This window comes from Pithys albifrons, chromosome 3, assembly GCF_047495875.1.
Source record: "Pithys albifrons albifrons isolate INPA30051 chromosome 3, PitAlb_v1, whole genome shotgun sequence".
Taxonomy (NCBI): domain Eukaryota; kingdom Metazoa; phylum Chordata; class Aves; order Passeriformes; family Thamnophilidae; genus Pithys; species Pithys albifrons.
Window position 1 is genome coordinate 32,795,035 of NC_092460.1, and position 22,464 is coordinate 32,817,498.

The 22,464-nt window shown below is 41.9% G+C and overlaps 1 protein-coding gene across 2 annotated transcripts in view; it reads right to left on the reverse strand.

Moving 5' to 3' along the window:
* The window catches only part of MICAL3 (microtubule associated monooxygenase, calponin and LIM domain containing 3), a 167,793-nt gene that overhangs the window by 14,655 nt on the left and 130,674 nt on the right, over nucleotides 1-22,464 (reverse strand). The window contains exons 31-39 of one of the 2 annotated variants that reach the window (XM_071551273.1): nucleotides 21,037-21,141; nucleotides 20,298-20,432; nucleotides 19,812-19,903; nucleotides 16,424-18,302; nucleotides 15,435-15,529; nucleotides 11,375-11,425; nucleotides 9,512-9,619; nucleotides 8,779-8,872; nucleotides 3,898-3,948 (exon numbers count right to left, since the gene is read on the reverse strand). In XM_071551273.1, the coding sequence (XP_071407374.1) occupies nucleotides 3,898-3,948; nucleotides 8,779-8,872; nucleotides 9,512-9,619; nucleotides 11,375-11,425; nucleotides 15,435-15,529; nucleotides 16,424-18,302; nucleotides 19,812-19,903; nucleotides 20,298-20,432; nucleotides 21,037-21,141 (2,610 nt within the window). The remainder of the gene's footprint in view (nucleotides 1-3,897; nucleotides 3,949-8,778; nucleotides 8,873-9,511; nucleotides 9,620-11,374; nucleotides 11,426-15,434; nucleotides 15,530-16,423; nucleotides 18,303-19,811; nucleotides 19,904-20,297; nucleotides 20,433-21,036; nucleotides 21,142-22,464) is intronic. The other variant, XM_071551272.1, reaches the window with a different exon arrangement.

Consider the following 22,464-nt stretch of genomic DNA (forward strand, 5'->3'; position numbering starts at 1 on the left):
ATTGTGGAGACTGTGTCAGGGAAGACTAGAGCAGGAGTAGCTAGTGGGGAGGAACAAGAGGTCTGAAGGGTAGAATGCTAGGATTTCTTTGTCAAGAAGGTGGGATTAAAATTATAAATGCCTGAGAAACAGAAATTAGGACTGAGAAATAAAATGGAAGTGGGGTAAGGAGCTCTGGATGAAAAAAAGACAGGATAAGGACATGGACTGTCTGGAAAGAGGGAGCAAAGAGACAAGTGTATATCCACCAGATCACTGCATCTTTCCACTGCTTGACTCAGAACCCAAGTTTTCAAGTCTCACCATTCCACAGCTGCCAACAAACAGTGAAATCCACTGATTGTGTTCCATTTCCTATCCATAAGGATGTACATAAAGGATGACAACCTAGTGTTGCTACCAGTTATTCCATAAGGGCACAAGACAGAGTTCTCTGTGGTGGATCTAAAGGCTGTAAGTCTGGTGATATATCAATATAGTACAAAGTCTTAATTTCAGTTGACTTTGCAACCTTTATAAGGTTCTTTTAACATAACCACGTACACAATATACACACAGGAATAATCACTCAGAATTGACATGTGACCTCTGTAGCATGAAATGAAACATCTGGTTTACAGTAACGGTACACAACTTTTTACAACAGGAAGAGAGGCTTATGGCAACTGAGCAGAGCAACAGGGTGTAGTTATCTGTAGCAATAGCAATCTGTAATCCTGCAAATTGGAACTTGACCAAGATGTCAGAAGTTACCACTTCCCTGCACAAGTTGTTCCACAATCTGTAACAACTAAATGAAACGCAACTCTCATTAGTGTGAAGAGAATCCAGAATAAATTACTGCCCTGATCATTAAAGAATTATTACCAGTTTGGAGATAAGTACTTTCAATTTTTCTTATCGTTCCACTGACAGCACGGCTCCAGAGCCATGCCTGTGCCTCAGACACACAGGCTGCCACAGAAGAGCTAACCACGCTGTTATGGGTTCACCTAGGTGGGCCTAGATTTGGGCTCTGAAGTGTGGACTAGGCCGAAGCTGTCAGCTGACTTGAGCTGGGCTGAGCTAACAGCTGACCTCTTCTAGCCAGTAATTTTGTATTCCATACCACATTATGACATCATCTCCAGGGAAGTAGGAACCAGTGTGGGAGTGGTTAAGGCAGTCGCTTCTCAGCCCTCCTCTTGGGAGGACGCACGATGCTGTCCCAGGGGGGATGGAGAGGACCAGGCCCACCACTGGCTCACTGGGTACCTCAGGAAAGTAAAATGTGTTGTTCTGGGTCTCTCCTTTCTGCTTGGGTTTGTCTCCCTGGGGAATAAGCTTCTTCTTAAGTAAGGTGTAGTTAGGACAGTAGAATTTGTGTGTTCGTTAAGAAGTTGAGGTGGGGAACTTGTTGTTGTAGACTTGTGTGAGTGTATATTTGTACTCTCTTCTAATTGTCTCTTTCTTTCTGTGAAAAATATATGTAGATTTAGTATAAATGCAGTTTGAAGTGTTTTTTTTTCTTTCCCCTCTCTTTTCCTCCCTTTCCCTGGTGTTAGGAGTGAGGCTTTTCTCTCTGTGCTTGGGGGGGTTGGCAGTTGCTTATCTCAAACCAAGACACACGCTCGCTGCCTGCAGTGCTCAGCAGGGCCTCGCAGCCAACACGGCGCTCCAGGGATTTCAGTGGCACTCCACCCAGAGGCAGCGTCCTGCAGACTTGTTAATTTGGAAGCGGAGCTCTGAATCTGCCACTGAATAGTGACAAGGATCACCAGAGCAATGTGTCCCTTCTGGCAAAAGTGTTCTGGCAGCCCGAAAAGCACATACAATGCAAATTACAGGGGCAACAAAGTAATACTATAAAGCCACATACTCCAGGCTATATTGGCTCACTGCATTTAAAGGGATACTGCCCAGTTACAGGCTTTTTTTAGTTTGTCTTGAAAAAAGTATTTTTGAGATGAGCAGAAATTTAATATAGTTTTAAGACGTATCAACCATTTTTGAAAAAAAAAAATTAATATTGCCTCTGACTGTTGGAAGCCCAAGTCACTGAGTCACCATACAACTAAAACCAGCCTGTTAAAAAATGACCACTCTGAGGTGACTCGAAGAAATGGAAATGGCAAACATGCAAAAAGGATAAACAGTAAATTCCATTTCCAATTAAGATTTTCTCCAAGGCAACAAATCTTGTGACAGTGTCCCTTTAAGTAAAGATTATTTTGCTTTTCTTGAAGCTACTATTAGTGGATTTGATGGGATCGCTGTCTCTAAGGAGGCATTAGGAGAGGCAGGAGGAGGGAGAGGTGCAGTGGAGATAGCATTAAACAGGGATAAGGGTCTGTTAAGCGTAATTCAGCATCAACCCTTTTACAGCTCCTACTCTATGCACACATGGGCGTGGGCCAGCCCTGAGGGATAAAACCAGGGAGCGGGTTTCAAAGTCTCTGCAGGAGACAGCCCAGGAGAGGATGCCACAGGGACCGAGCAGTGAACGAAGCACAGGGCTAGCAAAGGACTATCACATCAAAATTAGCACAGGGGAACCGGGCAACAAATAGGTCTACCAAGGAGAAAAGTCTCCCATTTTGAAATTTGATCTTGGGTGGATACTCTTAACTCAGATGAATGTGCCAGGACAATTTGGAGTAATTCCCAACAGATAGCTACAGGTAGATACTACATGGGACATCCTCCCTGGAGGAGGAGAAAAAAAGACAGTTAAAAGCCCGGGCAAGATTATGTTTGAAGGATCAAATGCAGAACACAAGTCAGGGAAAGACTTCTAGTGATGTATCTTGGATCAGGCCTAGAGCGTGTGGATCTCTCACTCTGCAAAGCTGGTCTGTAATGCACTCCCTCAAAAAACCGCACAGTTTAGATCAAGTAACTTTATACTCTGAAAGATGAGACCCTCAGATAAATAACAAGGCAACTGAGCAGAGTTTGCTTTCTCATGGATCTGCTGACAGACAGATGCGTTCACTTCATAAGAATAGATTTGGGGTGATTAAAATAGCAAAGGGAATTTTAATTTTCAAGATGGGCAAATGCTAAACAAATACTGTTTGCATCCCAAAAGTTATCCACCTACTAATGGATTAATGAAGTAACATTAATTAAAGAAATGCAGAACCATGGTATAGAGTGATGATTCTTAAGTGAAAAAAAGAGCTAAGCACTGTAACATGTTTTTAATACTAAATGGGATATTAAAACAGTAACATTGCAAGAAGCTTATTGGCTTTGTAATGATGCAAACTGGACTGACTGGAAGCTACCAGCAGGTTCCATCAAAATGGCTGGAACTCTTAACAGTAGATTCTTTCCTAATCTTACACTAAGACAAAACAAAAAAGAAGACCTATCTGTCATCTACAAGTATTTTCCAAGTCCCTTGAGGGAGAATTTTGGTTTTGTTGGATTGACAACACTGGCTTTTTTTTCAGAAGAAACAAACACGCCTTAAAAAGGCAAGAGGGAGGCAATGGCATGACTACTCCCTGACACTGCTGTTCGCTCTTGGGAGCAGGTCAGTTCTGCTGTTCCCTTCATATGAAAATATTTCCTAAAGAGAATTTCAGTGGTAGAGTTGGACTTTGCAAAGTAGAAGCAAAAAACCAGAATGACCCTCCATTGCTAGCAGGGAAGGTGGGTAGAGTGAAAACAACAAGCAAATTTTGAAATAACCAGCACTGTGGAAAATAGAAGAGGGAGCCTTACACATGGTTTGTAAAGCATGCCAGGATCTCCTCTTCCTGAGCTGGAAAAGGGGTTCTGCTATGATCAGTCATGTGCAAGGGCTATTTCTTCTTGTTTGTGAGCCAAGGATGGGAGAAGTAGGTGAAGGGAAGGGTGGGGAGGAGTGTCAGCAGGGTTAGTGTCAGCAGGAGGTTCAGCCATACATACCACCCAGATGCAAGTCGATGAGGTCACTGTAATAAGACTCTCCCCAATAGTCTACAACAAGGAATTGGTGAAGACAGAGTTATTGAATCAGATACCCACCCTAGCCCCACACAATCAAAGCAATATATAAGAAAAAGACAGACACAAAAAAAAGACAAACAAGAGACAGGCAGCTATACACGTGGGCACACACACATATATATAGAAACTCGTCTCTCTCGTTAATATATACCTATATGTACACACATACACACACACACAAATATACCACAAACATATATATTGGGAAGATGAGGAGAAAATTTCCAGCAGGCAGGTGAGGACTTCCAAGGGGAAAAGTCAAGAAGTCTACACAGAGACACTTCACCTATTTCCATCTGCACCAGTACCTGTCACTGATGACTCTCCTGTTCTTGCTGAGAAAAGTAGAATTAATCTCGTTGCTTTCATGCTGAGCAATATGTCAGTATGAAACAGTGTAATTTCTCAGGTCAGCTGCAGGAAAGGTGTAAGGATTGATTTCCTGGAGGCGAGTGAGTGAGGATGTGTGTCTGGGACATGGGTGAAGGCACTTGAGCACTGACAGGAATGGCAGATGCTCCAGTGCAGGAAGATGGGATTGTGTGTTCCTGGTGCAGCCTCTGTGCCAGGGAGGAACTGCACAGCAGCGTGGGCACAGAGACGTGTATGTCCACTGCTGCTACAGGCAGGTGCACCACAAGTCTGGGGCTGTGGAACGTTTCCTTGGGAAGAGACAGATGGGAGTCCTGAGAGCAACATTTCTCACTGCATATAATTCACTTGATGTAAAGAGGTGGCTCTTAAATTTTTCAGTATTCATCTGACAGTAGGAGACATTTTCCAAGATCTTAAAAACAACTATGAAGGTTTATGCTAAAGGGAGAAAAAGAAAGGTTCCAGAAATTTCTGATTTGACATATTTTTAAGTTAATAATTGAAAAAAGTTAAAATCCACACAGAAAATCAAAGTCATTAGCATGTCCAAGCAGGCGAATGCACTATAATTCCAAGTACCGTTGCATTAGTAACATTACTGTACATTAATTAACTCCTTCAAGGTGTCCCTTGGGACACCACAGCAAACTGGGAAAATTCTTCATTGAGATCCTGCTTTACCTTTGTAGTGAAATATGATGCAGTAGGAAGGGGGGAGTGGGGGAAGGAAAAAAATAAGGATGACAAAAGCTTAGACTACCTGCATATGACAAACTTGACACCTGAAATAAGAGCTTGCATTGTCACTCAAAAGAGAGCTTACATTCCACATCATTCATTCTGGCTATGAATGCAACTATCAAGGGCTGAGATTTTCAAAGATAATCACAGAGAATATATTAAGGCAATGAAATAATCATAGGGTGTGAGATCATTTTCTGAATCAGAAACTGAATGATAGGTTGAGCATTCAGCTTTTAAAAGCACAGAAGACCAACTGTGTTTGCCTGAGGCTGAGCTAATTTAAAACAGGAAGACAATGAAGTAACCAAGAAGGTGCAATTATGTTGTCAAAATTAAAGTTGATGGTGACCTCCATAATGTCTCTGAGTTTGATTAGTTAAAGAGCAAGTATCATCCTGTAAATGTTCCAACTCAACAACTGTCAGATAATTTGTGAAATTCCTAGAAAGAATATTGAGCTGTCTGTACCTATTGCTAGGATCTAAACTACTGTAACCTCTCAGGAGGACAGCAGGGCATAGCTGTGAAGAATTTATGACAGTCTGCTCAGCATTAGTCACTTGATAATAATGTTTTAAGGATGATACAAATTTGATGAAGATCAGAAACAAAATTATTCTAAGTAAAGAAATTTTTACCTAGGGCACTGGTTTTTGTTCTTACCACTCCAACTGAGAAATATTTTTCTCTAAAAATGGAAAGTGGTCCAGAGGTCAGAGAGCTGAGGAATGAAAGTTAACAGAAGACCTCTGCAAGAGAAAAAACTGAAATTCTTTGCAGATAGGAAAGATGACTAAGAGGAAGATGATAACAGAAGTAGGTCAGGTAGTCTTCTCCATCTTTTTCTATAACAGAAAAATGGAATTGTTACAAATTACAGAATTCTGTTTCTTCTGTCAGAATTTTCAAGTACTGGGAAACTACTACTAACACTGTATAAACTCTGTATTTAAATTCCTGTCAGTGAGTAATTTGTTCTTCACCTGCAGGGAGGGAAACTGCAAACCCCACTCATTATAGAGCCTCATATATTATCCTAGAACAGTTAATACTGGTTGCTGTCTGTGGAAGAGCCATTGCTTTGATCCTGCACTGCAATTCTTCTGTATCTACGTGGACAAAGCCTGTGCACAGGAGACAAACCTCCCACACTCCTCCATTTCCTCTCCTTAAGTACAAGCTCATGAGGAGATTTTTTTGTTAGATGGCAACACCACTTTATGCACTGTCTGTCCCTTTTCAAACTCCTGTTTTCGTGTTTCATTAGAGGAGAGACAGATCAGAGACAAGGCCATGACTCCACACCTTTACACAGTGGTCCTGGCTGGATGTTGTGGTCACTGTTAGCTCAGTACCTTCTAAAATGTGGATAACAAGGAAATGATACTGTGCTCTTGAATAATTAATGGCAATGTTGGAGGCAGAAATTAACTGTATTTAGGAAATGTGATGCCACTGATCTTAAAAAGAAGAAATTCAGTTATTTTATTGCAAATGTATGTAGAACGTCTAGAAAAAGGAGGCTGAAGAGAGACCTTATTGCTCTCTGCAACTACCTGAAAGGATGTTATACACAGGTGGGGGTTGGTCTCTTACCCAAGTAACAAGCAACAGAACAAGAGCAAATGGCCTCAAGTTGTACTAGGGGAAGTTTAGATGGGATATTAGGGGTAATTTCTTCATGGAAGGGGTTGTAAAGCACTAGAAGAGGTTGTCCAGGGAAGTGTTTGAGCCATCATCCCTGAAGGTTTTTAAAAGATGTGTGGATGTGGCACCTGGGGACCTGGTTTAGTGGTGTGCTTGGCAGTGCTGGGTTAATGGTTGGACTCCTAACCTTAAGAGGTCTTTTCCAGCCTAAATGATTCTATGATTATGATCTTGCAAGAGTAAACAGAGAGGTGAAGCATGGAATTACTTATAATCTCATGTTTCAGACAACACAGGTTGCTTTTTTCCCTCAACAGAATGTGTTTCTTGCTAATCCCCTGAAATGGTGAATTCTTTATGTCAGAGTTAAGCTTCTGTAAACATAATATATGACCTTTTGATAGAAACATGTTGCAAGAGCAAAGCATACCCCAGAGACTTCCTGAAGAAAAGAGATTTCAGTTTTGCAAAGCATGACCTACAGTTTCCTAATTCTGCTGGGAAATTCACAAATGCACAAGTTCATCTAAGATTGCTTCCGTTTGGGAGAGCTGGGAGTGAGAAGTTAGTTACACATAGATTTCATTCTGCAATCTCCCATACAAAATACTAATACTCTTGGTCATAGTTTGCCCTCTCTGAGCATTTTTTAGGCATTCTATCATTCTACAATGAGAGAGCAATCTATCATGAATAATGTTCTCTCAGCTACCAAGTTTTGTGACTTGTGCTGGCATGTCTTAGGTGAAACTTGTTCAGCAGCTCATAATGAAGACGGACTTCCAGTTGAAAAGAAGAAAAATGGAAAAGACCATTAGAGATAACAGAGGTGGGTTTAATAAGGGCAGTAACTGGCAGGCCAGAGAGCAGAGTGGGGTTCGCAGGAACACACAGCATAAGGAAGGAGGCGCCACTGCAAAGACAGAATTTTTGCACAAGGCTATTTTTTTGAACCCACAAATGAAAATGACACTGATCATAAAACCACTGAAGTCCTCAAGACTGTTCTTCACACTTGCAGCAGCTATTTGCTTTGATGACCACTCAGTTCTGCTGCTTTGGCACAACCTTACAGAGCATCAGACATACCTAATTTTGTCAAACCAGTAACTGATGGGAAGTCACAACAGACCTTTTTCTCTGGTGAACCTTCACTTCCCAATTATATTCCATCTTCACAGGCATAGAGGTGGCTCTTCAATCCAAGCAACAAGCAAACATTTTCCTAACACCTGTTCCACTATTGCCATTTCTGAACTCTGACCCTTGTAATCAGGTACATAATCCTGGGCCTGTCAGGTGTACACACACTGCATTTGCCTGTTGGATATTTGACTCCTTGCAATTCAGGATTTGTTTTTTCCAAATCATTATCCTACTATCAGCATTATCTGAACCAGGTACTCCTCCACTCATATGCTTGCCAGATCAGATGATACTCATCCAATTTAATTTCAAGTACACATAATATTTCTTTAACAGCTTGACATGGATACCTTTTAGTACACATGTGCATTTCTGCTCTGCACAACTTTGTTGGAAGTAGCCAGTGTGCTGGGCTGTGCAGTGAGGAAGATGTTCTGTGATGGTCCCTTGCAAGGACACTACCTTGATAATCCAACACAATAGAGAAAGCACACACAGTTTCACAATTATTTCCTTAACATACAAATAGGGTTCTGTTATTGTGACCACTCTTGTGTGAATGGCAGAGAGGAAACACCTGCAATTTTCTAGCTGTAGTATCCAGTAATATGCAGAAACCGTCAGACAGCCATTATTAGTAGCTGGAGAATTACCTCCTAAGCCTCAGGCAAAGGTAACTGAACGAAGTCTCTGTCAATAGGGAAGTCCCAGAATTAGAAGAAACACAGGAAAAACAAGGCCTTAGAAAGATAGTAGGAAAGGGAGAACAGATTCACATTGGACTCTAGGCTAATGATCCAGTTGCCTCTAAGATCCAAACAGCTATGGACTACTGCACAAGCACTTGGTAAGAAAACATGAAAAAACAAACCAAGTTGTGATGGATACCTGCTTCTCCTCGAAGGGCCTTCTCCACAGCAACTCCTCTCTCCTCAAGTTGCCTCTGCTTCTCCTCCACTTGTTCAAGCTGTCGCTGGATAATCTGTTCAGAGAAGAACAGAGCAGAATCTCACCAAAAGCAATTCTCCTGCTCTGTCTGCAGCAAATCCAGCACTTCAATCAAATCTCCTTTTCAAAACCAAGCATTTGTATTCAACAATACACTGCTTCAAAAGCAACCATCAGAGACTCTCCAGTAACATCCCTCCCACACCATTGCATCTAATCCCTTAAATCTGCAAATACCTTGATATTCACTTATTTGCTACAACTCCTATTACCTTCCACAACAGTGAACTGAAAGGTGATTCTATTCAGTCAGCTGAGCCCCAACCTTGAATTTTTAACAAATCCCATCACCTATAGATGATGTCAACAGTAATTAAAGGTTGATTTGGTAACACTTCATCCACCAGCATAATTAGCAAAGCAATGACAGGTGCAGCTCCATCAGGTATTATCTGAGTTCCATCCAATGTATGATGTTTCACTCATCTCCTGATAGAAAGGTGTTATGGACATTATTTTTCTAAATGTAAAATCAGCATGACAGGTTTCAGCCATTCTTCACTCCTCAGTGTCATGATACCAAATTTGAAAAAGGGAGCAGGAGCAGGGACACTCATCTAGAAACAGAGGAACTGCCTGCCTGGACCAGAGGACTGTGCCTGTGAGACGCTACCTGAGCTCTGTGTAGCCTCTTCAGCTCCTCTTGCTTGGCCTGTCTGCGCGCAGCTTTCTGCACTCTCCGGGTCAGCTTGGCATTCAGCTCCTCCTCTGTGTATGCCCTCTGAAGGAAGGAAACACAGGGGCACATCTTATTTACATGATCAGAGGTACAGGGGCAGGGATGACCATTTTCTCTTCCAAAAATCTCAGAAGGGAGGTGTTCTGCCTTTGTCATGGCTGTGTCAAGCTTCTGTAGGCAAAGGTGTTCACAGTGCAGTGAGCAACAATTTCAGGATCAAATCAGGAGTGAAGAAGCATCTAAGCCAATTGTAAAGCTGTGCTTTTATATAACATCCCACCCCTGCCTTCCACTACTGTACGAAACCTCTCCCCAAAGATCAAATCCATTTTTATTCTATTTCTCAACGGATTTAGCCAAATGGATTTAGTTAAATCAATGAGTACTGTATAGAGGGGTCATTTTGATTTCATTCTGAAATGCTTGTCTAATATGTGAACAGCTACAGGAGTGTAAGCTAAGAAATTAGTACAGACTGGTGCGGTTGTATTGGAATTCCCCTCTCCCTATTGTTCTGGAGCAAGAACATCCATAGTCGGGATTCACACTGGTAGTGACTACCTGTGTAAATTTGTGCAACTTTTCAGTGAATCAGGAAGGCAAAAAGACATTTGAAAGCAGACTGACGTTCTGGTGTGAGATGGGAAATCCCATCTTGAAAGTAACTCCATAGAATTCACTGACATCAAACACAGCAAACAACTCCTAAACTAAAATTAGAATCTTATACCACCAGAAGCCATTCAAAAGGAGGAAGACTGCTTTTACAGAAACAGAAAGGTATTTCCTCTTCTGTCAGTGAAACTAGTTTAAAAGTAAGTTTTTCTAACATTACGGGGCTTAGTATCTTTTCAGACACACTTGTTGATGTGTTTTAGTCTAGGAGGGCTTGAAGAGTTTCGTAGAATTTAAGTGTCGAAAAAACTTCACAACTGCACTAAATGGACTACAGTGAAGAAAAGTACTATGTTCTCATGCACATGTATGTAACCTTTAAGGGTCTGCTGTAAACAGGTGTCTTCCATTTCTGGGAAGGATCTCCTCCATGGACAGTCAACTTTAAAAATACTGTTAAGTCAGACTGCCTTGAAATTTTCTTTATCTGGTTACTGTACTGGCACATTGGTCAGCCTACCTCTGGTTAATTGTTCTTAGTGAACAGAATTCAAGGTAAGATCAATTAAAAATCCCTCAGGTAGGTTATTGGCAAGGATCATTGTTAGAGCTTCAAGAAGCCAGTATTTTACTCTTTTGAAAACACGAAATCTACATTAATACCCAAATCAGAAGATAAAGTAACAGAGGATGTGACCTTCCTATGCCATATAACACTGTCGTGACTGGGAAGACAGGACAGTAAGAATTACAGAAACCAGCAAATTCTGCCTTGATTTCAGCTTGATACAGAGTTTCACTAAGATTGAGTGAACTCAACAGTTTGGAAGGATGCTGATTAAAGTGTGATGATTCGTTTGAACTTACATTCTCAATATTAAAAAAAAGAATATGCTAACATATTTAATTGCCTTGAGAACCAATTTGTTCTGAAGCTCACAGATCATCCACATCACTGTACAGAGGTGCACTGATAAATGCATGCATTCCAACCAGACAGACATCTCGGAGTTTAATGCATTTTTGATGGACAACCTCTACAGAGAATTTGCCAACATCTCAGGCATGCACAGTCCCTGTCAGTGGTGTTAGTGCACATGTGGTGGGGAGCTATGGATTCCATGGGTTAATACAGGGACATGCAATGCAACAATGGCCAACTAGTGGGAATGGAGACACTACCTTTGACGAGTATGATCTCTTGAATGCCAAGGCGTGTGGTACATAGATCGACTTTAAAGGGGGAATGGTAAAGGAAAAAAAATAAAAAAACCGTACAAAATGAAGCAAAATCAGTTCAACATTGAAAACAGATGCACAGTAACAAAACAAAGTGGTTTTTAAATGAAACATATTTATGCAAATGCTGAATGTGACCCAGGATTTATGAAGCACAATGGAACTTCTGTGCACAAAATCAAGTTTCTAGGACTCTCCTGAAGGCAGGTGGCTTTGGCTGACCCTTTAAAGATACAGTCAGCCTGGAAATACCTTTTCCTAGAGGAAATATATGTCCTTTATGTACCTACACTTTTAATGTCTACTGAGCAAGTACAGGTACAGAATTCTGGCTTGGGATTTGGAATAATGGTTTATGCTGGGGCATGTTTGGTTTGAACTGGCTCAGCCACCCATGTATTTCTCTCCATTTACAATCTGATTTACAACCTCTCCTAGGAGTTGTGTTTACCCCACAGTTTTAAATTATTTCTATTACACAGAAATTATAATTAGCATTAAACTAATGTAATAGATCTTCCTCACTGCTTTGTGAACTGGAAAACATCAGATGGGCTCAGAGTGGGTTATGTGTCCGGCAAGTAATGGAATCTCCTTGTCTAAAAGGAGAGTCTCCAAAGATCCTGAGGAGCTAAAACTGGGGAAAAGGAAGGGCAGAAAGAAAGGGAAATCACTACTTTCTCAATCCAAGGACATTCTACACTACCCTGTACCCAAATATAATGCAAGTAAAGTGCTCAGCATTTATAAGAGGTAAGTTTCCCTTCATGTATGAAGTACAGAAGGCATTGTGCCTCTCTGGGTGAACAGACAGCATTTTGCACTTTCACATTAAATTAACTAAGACCAGTCACAAATGAAAAGCCAGAGAACAACATCAGCATGTTTGCAAACTCCAGTAAAAAGCAAGCCACCTGTGGTAGTAAAACACACATCTAACCACAACACCACACTGGTATGGGAACAAGGACAAACACGCAGTGACACACACCTACAAACACGACACCCACGGGGCATTCACATTAGGAATTCTTTGCAAGATGCTTCTCTTGGAAGACACTACATTAAACAACATTGAATTAATTCACTGCTGGTCACAAAGAACAGGCTAAACAGCTGGGAAACAAGCTTACTATAATTACCAAGAAAGCAGCACAAACAGAATTTCAGTTTAGAAAAGGGGTTCAAAGGGGTTCACATAAAAGTTATGTAGCACACAGTAAGTCAGCTCTTACCCATAATACGTAGCAGGCAGTTTGTGACTTAAAAAATACTACCCCTGCCCCAAATCAGTACAAACCCAGCTCTGTCAGTCTCAGAGTTTGGTTACACTTCTTTTGGCAGCAAGGCATTCCAGTATTAACGTGTACATTCCACATCCTTGGATAGGATGCAGTGAAACCAGGTAAATGGAGTTCTCGGATTCATAAACAAATGCATTCTTAAAACTATTCTTTAAAAAACAGGCAGATGCTGAGAAAACTAATTCCTAATGTATCTTCAGCAAGAGCAAATGAGCGAGGAGGCGGCACCACCACCATACCCTTGGCAGAGCTGGTAAGACATTTTTGGTATTTGGATTCCAGGCATCTGCCACTGTCACCTATCATCCTCTCCAGTGCTTAGCGATGAGATAAATTTTTCTGAAAAAGCCACTTTAAATCTAAGGAGCTCAGCACAGAGAAAGAAGAGTGGCCATTAAGACACACCAAAGTCTAAAAACAAGGACTTTACTGCAGCCTTGCCTCCTTCTGAAGGAGCTCAAAGGCAGAGCTGTAACTCTGTAACTCCTATCTGAACCCCAGGTATTGGGTGTCTGTCCTCTGCTAGCCCCAGGTACCTCATTCTTCTGCATCTCTTGGAAGATGCAGAATTTCTCATGAAAAGCCTTGAGGGCATGCAAGGAGGAATGGAAGGGGGAGAGAAAAAAGGGAATAAAAGAAAAACAAAATAATCTTCCTCTCAGAAGAGATCTAGACCAACTAGGGAAAAAGATTAAAAGAGAGGTAAGTAAATGCAGAAAATTCCTATTTAATTCATCAATTCCTTCCACCAGCCTTGAATTCATCAGTTATTCTTATTCACTGTACTATACATACACACAGAAAGCATTTCATGTGACACTTCAATTTGCATTATTTCCACACTTTTGCCATCTGAGCCAAGCACCAGCTAGAGCCTGGCATGTGAGACTGGTCTGTGCACACTGGAGGACAGGTTTGAACAGGAAGCACAGACCACTGTGTCTGTTACATTACCCTCCCAGATGCTCTCTTCTTCTTGAGCTTTTCTAACATGTGCACCAGGCACCACCAGGGAGGGACTGTGGGAACACAGTTTTAATTCTTCAGTACCAGAAGAACCTTAGTGTCTGGTGGGGTCAGTAAAATCTCCTTATTCCTCCAGCCTTGCCAATTCTGTCCAGCAGAGCTTAGGCACTCTCAGGAATGAGAGAAGAGCTCTTCACTACTATGATCAAGGAGTTCCATAATTTGTTTCCATTGGTTTTGCATTAATAGTGCCACTCTAAAATTGAATTAAATAGTTTTAAAGCCACTAAATGAGGAACTTCGCTCTCATCATCCTTATACAAATCCTTACACTAGATCCTTAGGCCAGTGAGGAGGGTGCACAGCAAGGTCACTACCCTGGACTTCAGGAGAGCAGACTTAGGCCTCTTCAGGGACCTGCTTAGTACAGTGCCATGGGATAAAGCCCTGGAGGGAGGAGGGGCCCAAGAAAACTGGTTATATTCAAGGATCACCTCCTTCCAGCTCAGGAGCAATGCTTCCCAACTGAGGAAGTCAAGCAAAAATGCTGGGAGGTCTGCATGGGTGAAAACAAGGAGGCTCTGGGCAAACTCAGATACAAAAAGTGAAGCCTACAGAGGGTGGAAGCAAGGATAGGCAGCCTGGGAGGAACACAGAGAAATCCTCCAAGCAGTCAGGGATGAGGTTAGGAAAACTAAAGCCCTGATAGAATGAAATCTGGCCAGGGAGATCAAAGGCTATAGGAAAGCCTCTACAGGTACATCAGTGATAAAAGGAAGACTAGGGAAAACATGGTCCCTGTCTGGAAGGAGACTGAAGATCTGGTTATCCAAAATATGAAAAGGGCTGAAGTAATCAATATCATTTTTGCCTTGATCTTCACCAGCAAGTGCTCCAGCCACACCATCACAAAAGGAAAAGGCAGGGATTGGGAAAATAAAGAACTGCCCAGTGCAGGAGAAGGTCAGGTTCCAGAACATCTAAAGAACCCGAAGGTGCACAAGTCCATGGGGCCATGGGTTCCAAGGCAGAGGAAGGGCCTAAGCCACTGCCCATCATACATGAGGAGCTGTGGCAGTCTGGTGAAGTTTCCACTGACAGGGGAAATATAATCCCCATTTTTAAAAAGGGGGAAAAGGAACACCTGGGGAACTACAGGCCAGTCAGTGTCCTCTCAGTGCCCAGCAAGATCACAGAGCAGATCCTCCTGGAAAGTGTGCTAAGGCATGTGGAAAATAAGGAGGTGACTGATTCTGCCCCTCTGCTCTGCCCTCACAAGACCCCAGCTTGAGTATTGCATCCAGCTCTGGGTCCTCTGGGCCCTAAAATCAGACTCTCAGAAAAAGTGAGAACTACCTCATCATTACATTTTTGCAGTAACATTACAGCCAATGAAATTTACTCCTCTGACATTAAATCTGTTTTCTGTAGATTGTGGAGATGTTCTCAACAGGGACAAAATTCACTATTCTGACTGTGATATTCATTGTAAAGTAATGCCACAGTGAGACAACAGATCCCTCCTACAGTAACAGTGAAGAGTAGCTTGTAGTTGTGAAACCAAGTGAAACCAACTTATTTTAGGCAGAACAGTCATCCAAGTTACAGGAAAGTTGGTTCCATGGGAGAAACAGTAAAAACAACATCAATCATCCAAGTTTCTGATGTGATTCTCTGAGCCTGTGATATGCAAGATGCCAAATCCATCCAAAATGCCCTTCCCATCTACCTACCTCTCGTTTGGATTTCTGGGAGGAACGTTCCAGAACATCATCACTGGAGAGATCGGAGTCCTCTGAGAAACTCAGGTGCTGACGGAGCTGTAAATCTGAGAAGCCACAAGGGAAGTTAGAGGAGTGGTAACTATCCTTTCTGTAATCATTTCAGAGCTCAGTTGTAAGTTGTTTGATTGAGCACCAAAAATACTTAGTCCTTCTATGTCAGTCTCAGTTGCTTCCCCTGGGATTCAGAGTGATGGAGCAGCACTGCTCCCAGACTGATCAGTGTGAGTTTGAGCGTTGATCTAAGAGAGCATCACTGTCTTCAAAAGCTGATAGAAATAATGATCATGACTCTCCCTTTGTAATGTATCAATGCACTTGCATAACAGTAGCTGGCACTATTCTGTCTATTGTACAAGGCCAGAGAAATGTAACATTTGCTTTCAATCACAGTTATGGCTCACTTATTTACTGTATTTCACGTTGCCATTAAACATCTGCCTACAACTGATGGGCATGTGAAAGATTTACATATGGCTGCAAAACCCCTGCTTCATGGATCAGCAGACAGTTGTCAGATCACTGAGAAAACAGGAATAGCTCCATGTCTGCAGTCTGTAGCTTCCACGGAGCCAGGTAGAAAGAGAGAGAATGAGACAGAGAATGGACCACCCAAGAAAAGATGAGGATCAGATATAAAATAGAGATGAATTGGCACAAATTTCAACTAACAGTGCTTATTTCACAGATCTGTCCAAGGCAGAAAACAGATGTGCTTTGTACATGTCAAGAGTGAAACCTTTTGTTAGGGATCCATTTTTCCCAGTGGGTATCAACTAATTCTGTTAATATGCAAACATACAATTCTAGTCCCCAGGACTTACCCCAGTCTGCCCATTTAACACTGGGAGCAGCCTTACCAGCACAGCAGCTGAACAACAAAGCAAGCCAAACCCACTTTCAAGGATACCTAGGTATAGGAAGGCACATATCTGTTATACCTGCAGCTGTAATCAATGGAGATGCTTTGTGCTTTGTGCCAGAATCCACAGTGGCACTACTTGAGGGAGTACTTGGGCAGGATTTGTCATCAGCCTTTTTCTTCTTGTCTTTCTTATACCCAGAGAAAACAGACTTCCACAATGACCTGGGCTTTGTTGCTTCCTCTGTCCCACCACTAGATTTGTCGGAAAGCCTGCTGTCATTTTTGGATTTCTTCTCTTTTTTGTTCTTACGAGGTGAGAAAAGAGAACTTCTTTTCTTACTCTTCCCACTGGAGCCTTCTGAAGAGCTGACAGACCCTTCAGGTCCAGCCATATCAGCAGCAGGCGTGGAGAACTTCTCACTAGCGGAATTATGCTTTCGTGTGGATCCCTCTGCTAATTTCAAGGCCAAATGTTTTGGAGACTCATAAAACAACTCTTTGGTCTTCAAGGGCATAGAAGATGCCTTTCGTGCCCTTGTGGTCCCAGCAGCAGCAGCTGCAGCCATCTCCATATCTTTCATCTTACACAACTGTTTAGCCATGGCATCACGTAGCGCTTGGCTCTTGACCGACTTCTCTCTGGCTCTCATTCTTTCTTCAGCAAGCTCCTTGGCCTCCACAGAAATTTCAGGGAACAGTCTCTTCTTTTGATTAACCCCTCCTTCCATTGAGGGTGGACCACCATTTTCTTTGACCAAGGGCAAAACCAGTGGTTTCTCTGGCCTTGGCCTACTGGTAGGAGGGGTAAAGAACTTCTCATGAAGGCTTGAGTCCTCTGTCCTGTCATCATATGTGTCTTCTACATCATCAGCAAACGGAATCTCATCCACACTCTCTGCAAAGGACTTCCGCACGTCATCTCTCTTGGCTGGGGCTGACTCCTTGGCAGCAGGGGCTGGCTCCTGGTGTCGGGGAGCAGGAGGTGTTGATGCTGGTGTTGGAGGTGACCTGGCTTCAATCTCATTCTGCCAGAGTGCCTGGTATCTCTTTCTGCGCAAAGTGGCTGGTTCTTCATCCTGAGGAGGCGGTGGAGGAGGACTCGACGGAGGAGTAAGCATGGTAGAGTCAGAAGTGTTGAAGCTCTGGCTCGCCATAGTTCTCATGTTAGATGAGCTTTCCTGAAGGCCAAGTCCAGAACTGCTGGATACATCTGCCCGTACCTCACCGGAATTCTTTAACTCTTTTTCTGATGGTGACTTTGGAGTGAGCAGAGAAATCTGCTCATTTTCTAATTTGGACAATCCCTGTCTTCTTGGGGCGGGCTGGGGTTTCACAGGATGGATCCTTTCCTCCCCTGAAATATTCTTGCTATTAAAACTCTTCAGAGGAGTTGTCTCAAGAGCAGACACAGTAAAGTTCGTCTCAGGGCGTTTGTTTCTTTCCACTGGGGTGAGCCCTAAGCTCCTCCGGATTTCAGCGCTCTTCATCCAGAACTCTTCCACAAGGCTACTCCGTTTCAGGGCTTCTTCTGCAGTGGTAGGGCTCCCCAGCTTTTCCACCTCACCATCCTGGCCCCTAAGGACCAGTTTGGCTAAAGGAGTAGACGTTAAGGCGGGGACAGGTTGGAAACATACTGGAGGCTCCACTGGGGATGGAATGGATGTTTCAGCAGAAGGCAAAGGCTGGGAACAGATAGGCATTTGAGCAGGTGTTGGGGATGATGCCAGTGCTGGTGCTGCTGGCTTAGACTCTGCTAGTGATGGAGGTGCAATGGCTTCTGGTGATGCAACCGGCTGGGATAACACTGGAGACAGGGGCACCAAAGGGCTCTTAATTTTCCTGTCTTTGGGAATTTCATCCTTTGGTTCTTCCCCAGGAATGAAAGGCTCAGGAAAAAAGCGTGCCTCTGGGGATTTTATTGCACGGCATACTTCAGCCGGGGGATCTTTCACATCCTACAAAATAATGGAAAAGGAAAATATTAATAGTCACTGGGCACATGAGAAGATGGTTCCTTTTTCTTTTTATTTTAACAAAGCTAGCAGTAAGGAAACCATCCAAGTATCAAAATATGAAAAAATCCACACATGGCATTGCATCACAGGCTTTGAACATCACTTAGGATTTCTCAATAGGTACGATTCATTTTTCTGCCCCATTGTACAAACTGTTCTTCATAGATGACAAGGCAAATTTAACTTTTAGAAACAAAAACTAAAACTAAATTGAATTCCAGAAATCTATTTCTATCTTTTCTCACTCTCCCTTCAAATCTCCAACTCTGTGTATTGTGGTGGTCCCTTATCTCAGCCAGATTTGAAGCAAGTCTCTCCAGGTCTCACCTGTGTAGCACTTTTCTGCTGACCAGCATCTGTTGCCGTGTTTTCTTACACCAAGGGATGCGTTCTCTGTTAAGAGTAAATTAGGCTGCAACTTCCTTGACCCTTAATGGTCTGAGACATTTTGAGTTTCATCTCCTACACCCAGACTACCGTATTATTCAAGAGTACAATTCACTGTTTTACAATTTAACCCTCTGGCAGTGGAGTCCTCTGACTGAATTCTTGTGTTATTCTTTCCAATGGCATCTTTAGCTCCAGCTTTATTTTGAATGCTGACACATGACCACTATAGCATGAACGTCTCTACTGTGTCCTTCTGACACATATTACAGGTCTTGAGAACTGCATTTCGACATTGTCCTGATATAAACAATGTCTTAGAGAATCATTAGGTGGCCCTCAAAAACCGCTTCATTTTTAATAGAAAGTCCATGTTGACAGCAAACCAGACTTAGCCAACAATGTAAAAGTCCACTGTAAAAGTAAATTGGTTTATGTCAAAACTCTGTAGGATAAAGTATTATCTTTTAATAATTCCTTGAAAGCAAACACTTGGAAGGAAAAAAATTGAATTGAACATTTTAAGGGTCATGTACTTTCAGCTCTCACACAGCAGCAGCTGCAAACACCACAGTACACTTGCAAGCTGCCTCCAGGGCTGACAACATCAAGTACAACACGTGACAGGTCTCACTTTCTTAAGCTGTCCTATGCTGAACTCTGGAATAGAGAAGTACTGCTTTGTTTGCTACTACAATTTTGAATCTTTTGGTACATAAAAGACAGCCAGACCAGGATAAATAGGAAGCACCTTACTTATGGCTCCCCTCATTCATTCATTCCCCTCTTGTTAACTGTGTACTGAAATTAAAATGTCCTGGATAATTGTTTTTGAAACTTTGTGATGGGAACCTGTGTGACAGAGCAACTACACTCTGAAGACAGGAAAGATAGTACATTGTATTTTAAGCATAAATTAAGTGAGATTTCAAGATCAATGTAAGTTTTAGAGACGGAAAAAGAGAAAAGCCCAATGCTGTCAGCCCTTATTAGTGTATCCAACAAACTGTTTTATTGAACTACAGGTGGTAAGTGGAAAATGTGAAAGATTCCCTTGCTTACCTCTGCTTGTTTTGCTTTGGGACTAGCAGCTGGAGACAGGGGAAGAACACTGTCACTGGTCGCCTGGATAGGGCTGGATGGCTTGCAGGGACCTAGGGAAAGGAAAAATGTTCCAAAACCACATAAGATGATTAATATTCTATTTTTTTATGCTATACACAGCAAGGAGTGACAAATTTCTCAGCTTTTTAGAAAGTCTAGATAGGACATCTGAAACACAGACAAAAATTTTTAAATGTCCAAAGTGGTACAAACTTTTTAATGTAAAAACTTTGACAAGAAAAAAGCAGTTAGAGGGATTCTCATGCTTTAGGAAGCTGTCATTAATGGATTCAGAACATTAATCTTAAAATGTCAATGCATGCACATACCTTGCCACTGAGAGGAGTGAGATGGTTCAAAGCCAAGGGACTCTCTTAAATCCCATAGTACAGACTATCTCAAATGCAACTGAAATCATTCAAACACTGATGAGAAAGCAATTACCTTCTGCCACACTGGAAGAAGCACCTTCTGCCTCTTCTTCTTCGTCTTCTTCATCTTCAGAGAGTTTGGGTTCTGGCTGTTCTGCCCCAGCCTGGCGCAAGCGGAACTCTGCCTCTGCATCAGATGCGATGTCATCTGAGCATGGATGGGGCAGGGAAAAAACACAGGAGAACTTGGATACAAACCCACCAGCACACAAGGCTTTCTTTCTATTCACATGGTGCTACTCACTTTCACAACCTGAACACCTAAATGTTTCACTCCTTTTTTGGTGTGATAATTAGTCATTTAGGCAGCAAATGTAAGCAGTTAATGATTGGTCTGTTAGTACAAATAGCTACATCAGTAACTGAATTCCTGTCTTACCAGTTTTCCAGAAATTTTTCAACGTTTTCTGGCATATGCAGTTAATTTTCCAATAGCAAGGGAAGGATTCTGGCATAATATTGTGGACTTTTCACAAATTTACTTGTATTTCTGTTATTCATCAGGATCAGTACAGAATATAGACACAACACTTTAATTAGCACATGGAGAGAGAGGACAAGAGAAGTACATTATACAATCCATGGCATTTAGGTTCTTCTCTTTCTTCTTGTCCCTCACTCCTGGCTTCCTCTTGACTATTCAAAACGAACTCCACATCACTAAATATAATAACATGCTTAAGTAGCTTCATACAAAGCTACAAACAATTGTGTTCACACAACAGGTATAAGCCTGCACAGCGGTGCCCTACCATCGTCCAGCTCTGCACCCGTGTCTCCCTCTTCACCTGCCTGCCCTTCTGTGTCTGCAGGCTCTGTGCCCAGCTCATCCTCCACATCATTATCCTCACATGGAGCTAGAACACATTCAAATATTGAGAAAAAAAGAAAAGAACACAAATACTACACAGTGAAAAGGTTCTACATTGAATTGTACCAACAATTTATAGTGGAGATGTTTATTCATTACTGTCAAAGCAAGAAATCCCGAAATGTGTCACCTGGAAAGGCATCTATGGTGAAATGACACTTCCAGACTCCAATGAATCAAGGAATGCCTGCCCTTGGAGAGTCTCAGAAAAGCCTTGGCTGCTTTCACTGCAAATGCCTTGTGAAAAATTAAACAAGAAGGGGACTGGGAGGACATCAAACCAGAATAAAGTTTATTGTCCTTCCAGGAAGATTGGTTTTTTTTTCTTTACCACACCAGACTAGTTACCACCACTTGATGAGTGTATTGGTTCAAAACTGATATCTCACAATGTACTATGACTGTTCATCTTGACACTGAAACAGCCTTTGAGGGTGTAAGTTACAGACAGAGTTAGCTCTGGGATTGACCATTGTTACATCTGGAAACTGTTCAACTCTGTCCAGCTACAGAACTCTTTGATAATAAGGTCTAAGAAAATTCACATGCTGTAGAAGTAAGGAGGGGACAAATTGAGATACTTTTAAGTAATTAAAATTACATATTTAAAGCCTTTTTCTTTTATAGATTATAAACTGATTTGCAGGGTTAAAATAAAAAAAAGATTCTTGAATTTGCAACTCTGAAAATTATGACATCTGACATTCCTACTTGTGACAGGATTTAATTACAGGAGGAGAGACAAGACCAAAGTGTGGGGTCTAAATTTCATTATTAAAAGATATTTAAAAAAAACACCTTAAACTTTATGACACATCTCTAGTGCTATGAATGATTTGCTGCCTTTTTTTTTTGTTAAACATTTTCATAAAACATAACTTAAATTTTAAAATAAAGAGCACTTCCTTTTTTTTCCACAGTATCATCAGTCAACTACAATTTTAAAACTGTGCAGTGAGATATCATCAATTCATGTTCAACAACATGCACACATTTAACTCTGTTATACCTCCTACTGCAAATGTGTTCACAGTCAGCATGTATAACTATGCACATTTGCTAATTACATACACAGATATGGTTCTATAACAACAAAAAATAAGAGATATATTTATAACCTTCTTGGTTGCACCTGTACCAGTAAGCAAACAGTGAAAGCACACAGTGTCCCCCTGTCACCCTTAGGAGGGCTCCAGACACGACTCCCAGCAGTTATTCCCAGGGAAGGGCTCAGGCTGTTTCCACAGGCAGTCTGAATGCAGCCCCCTGATCCTGGATGGCAAAAAAGCAAAGCCATGTGGGAGTGAAC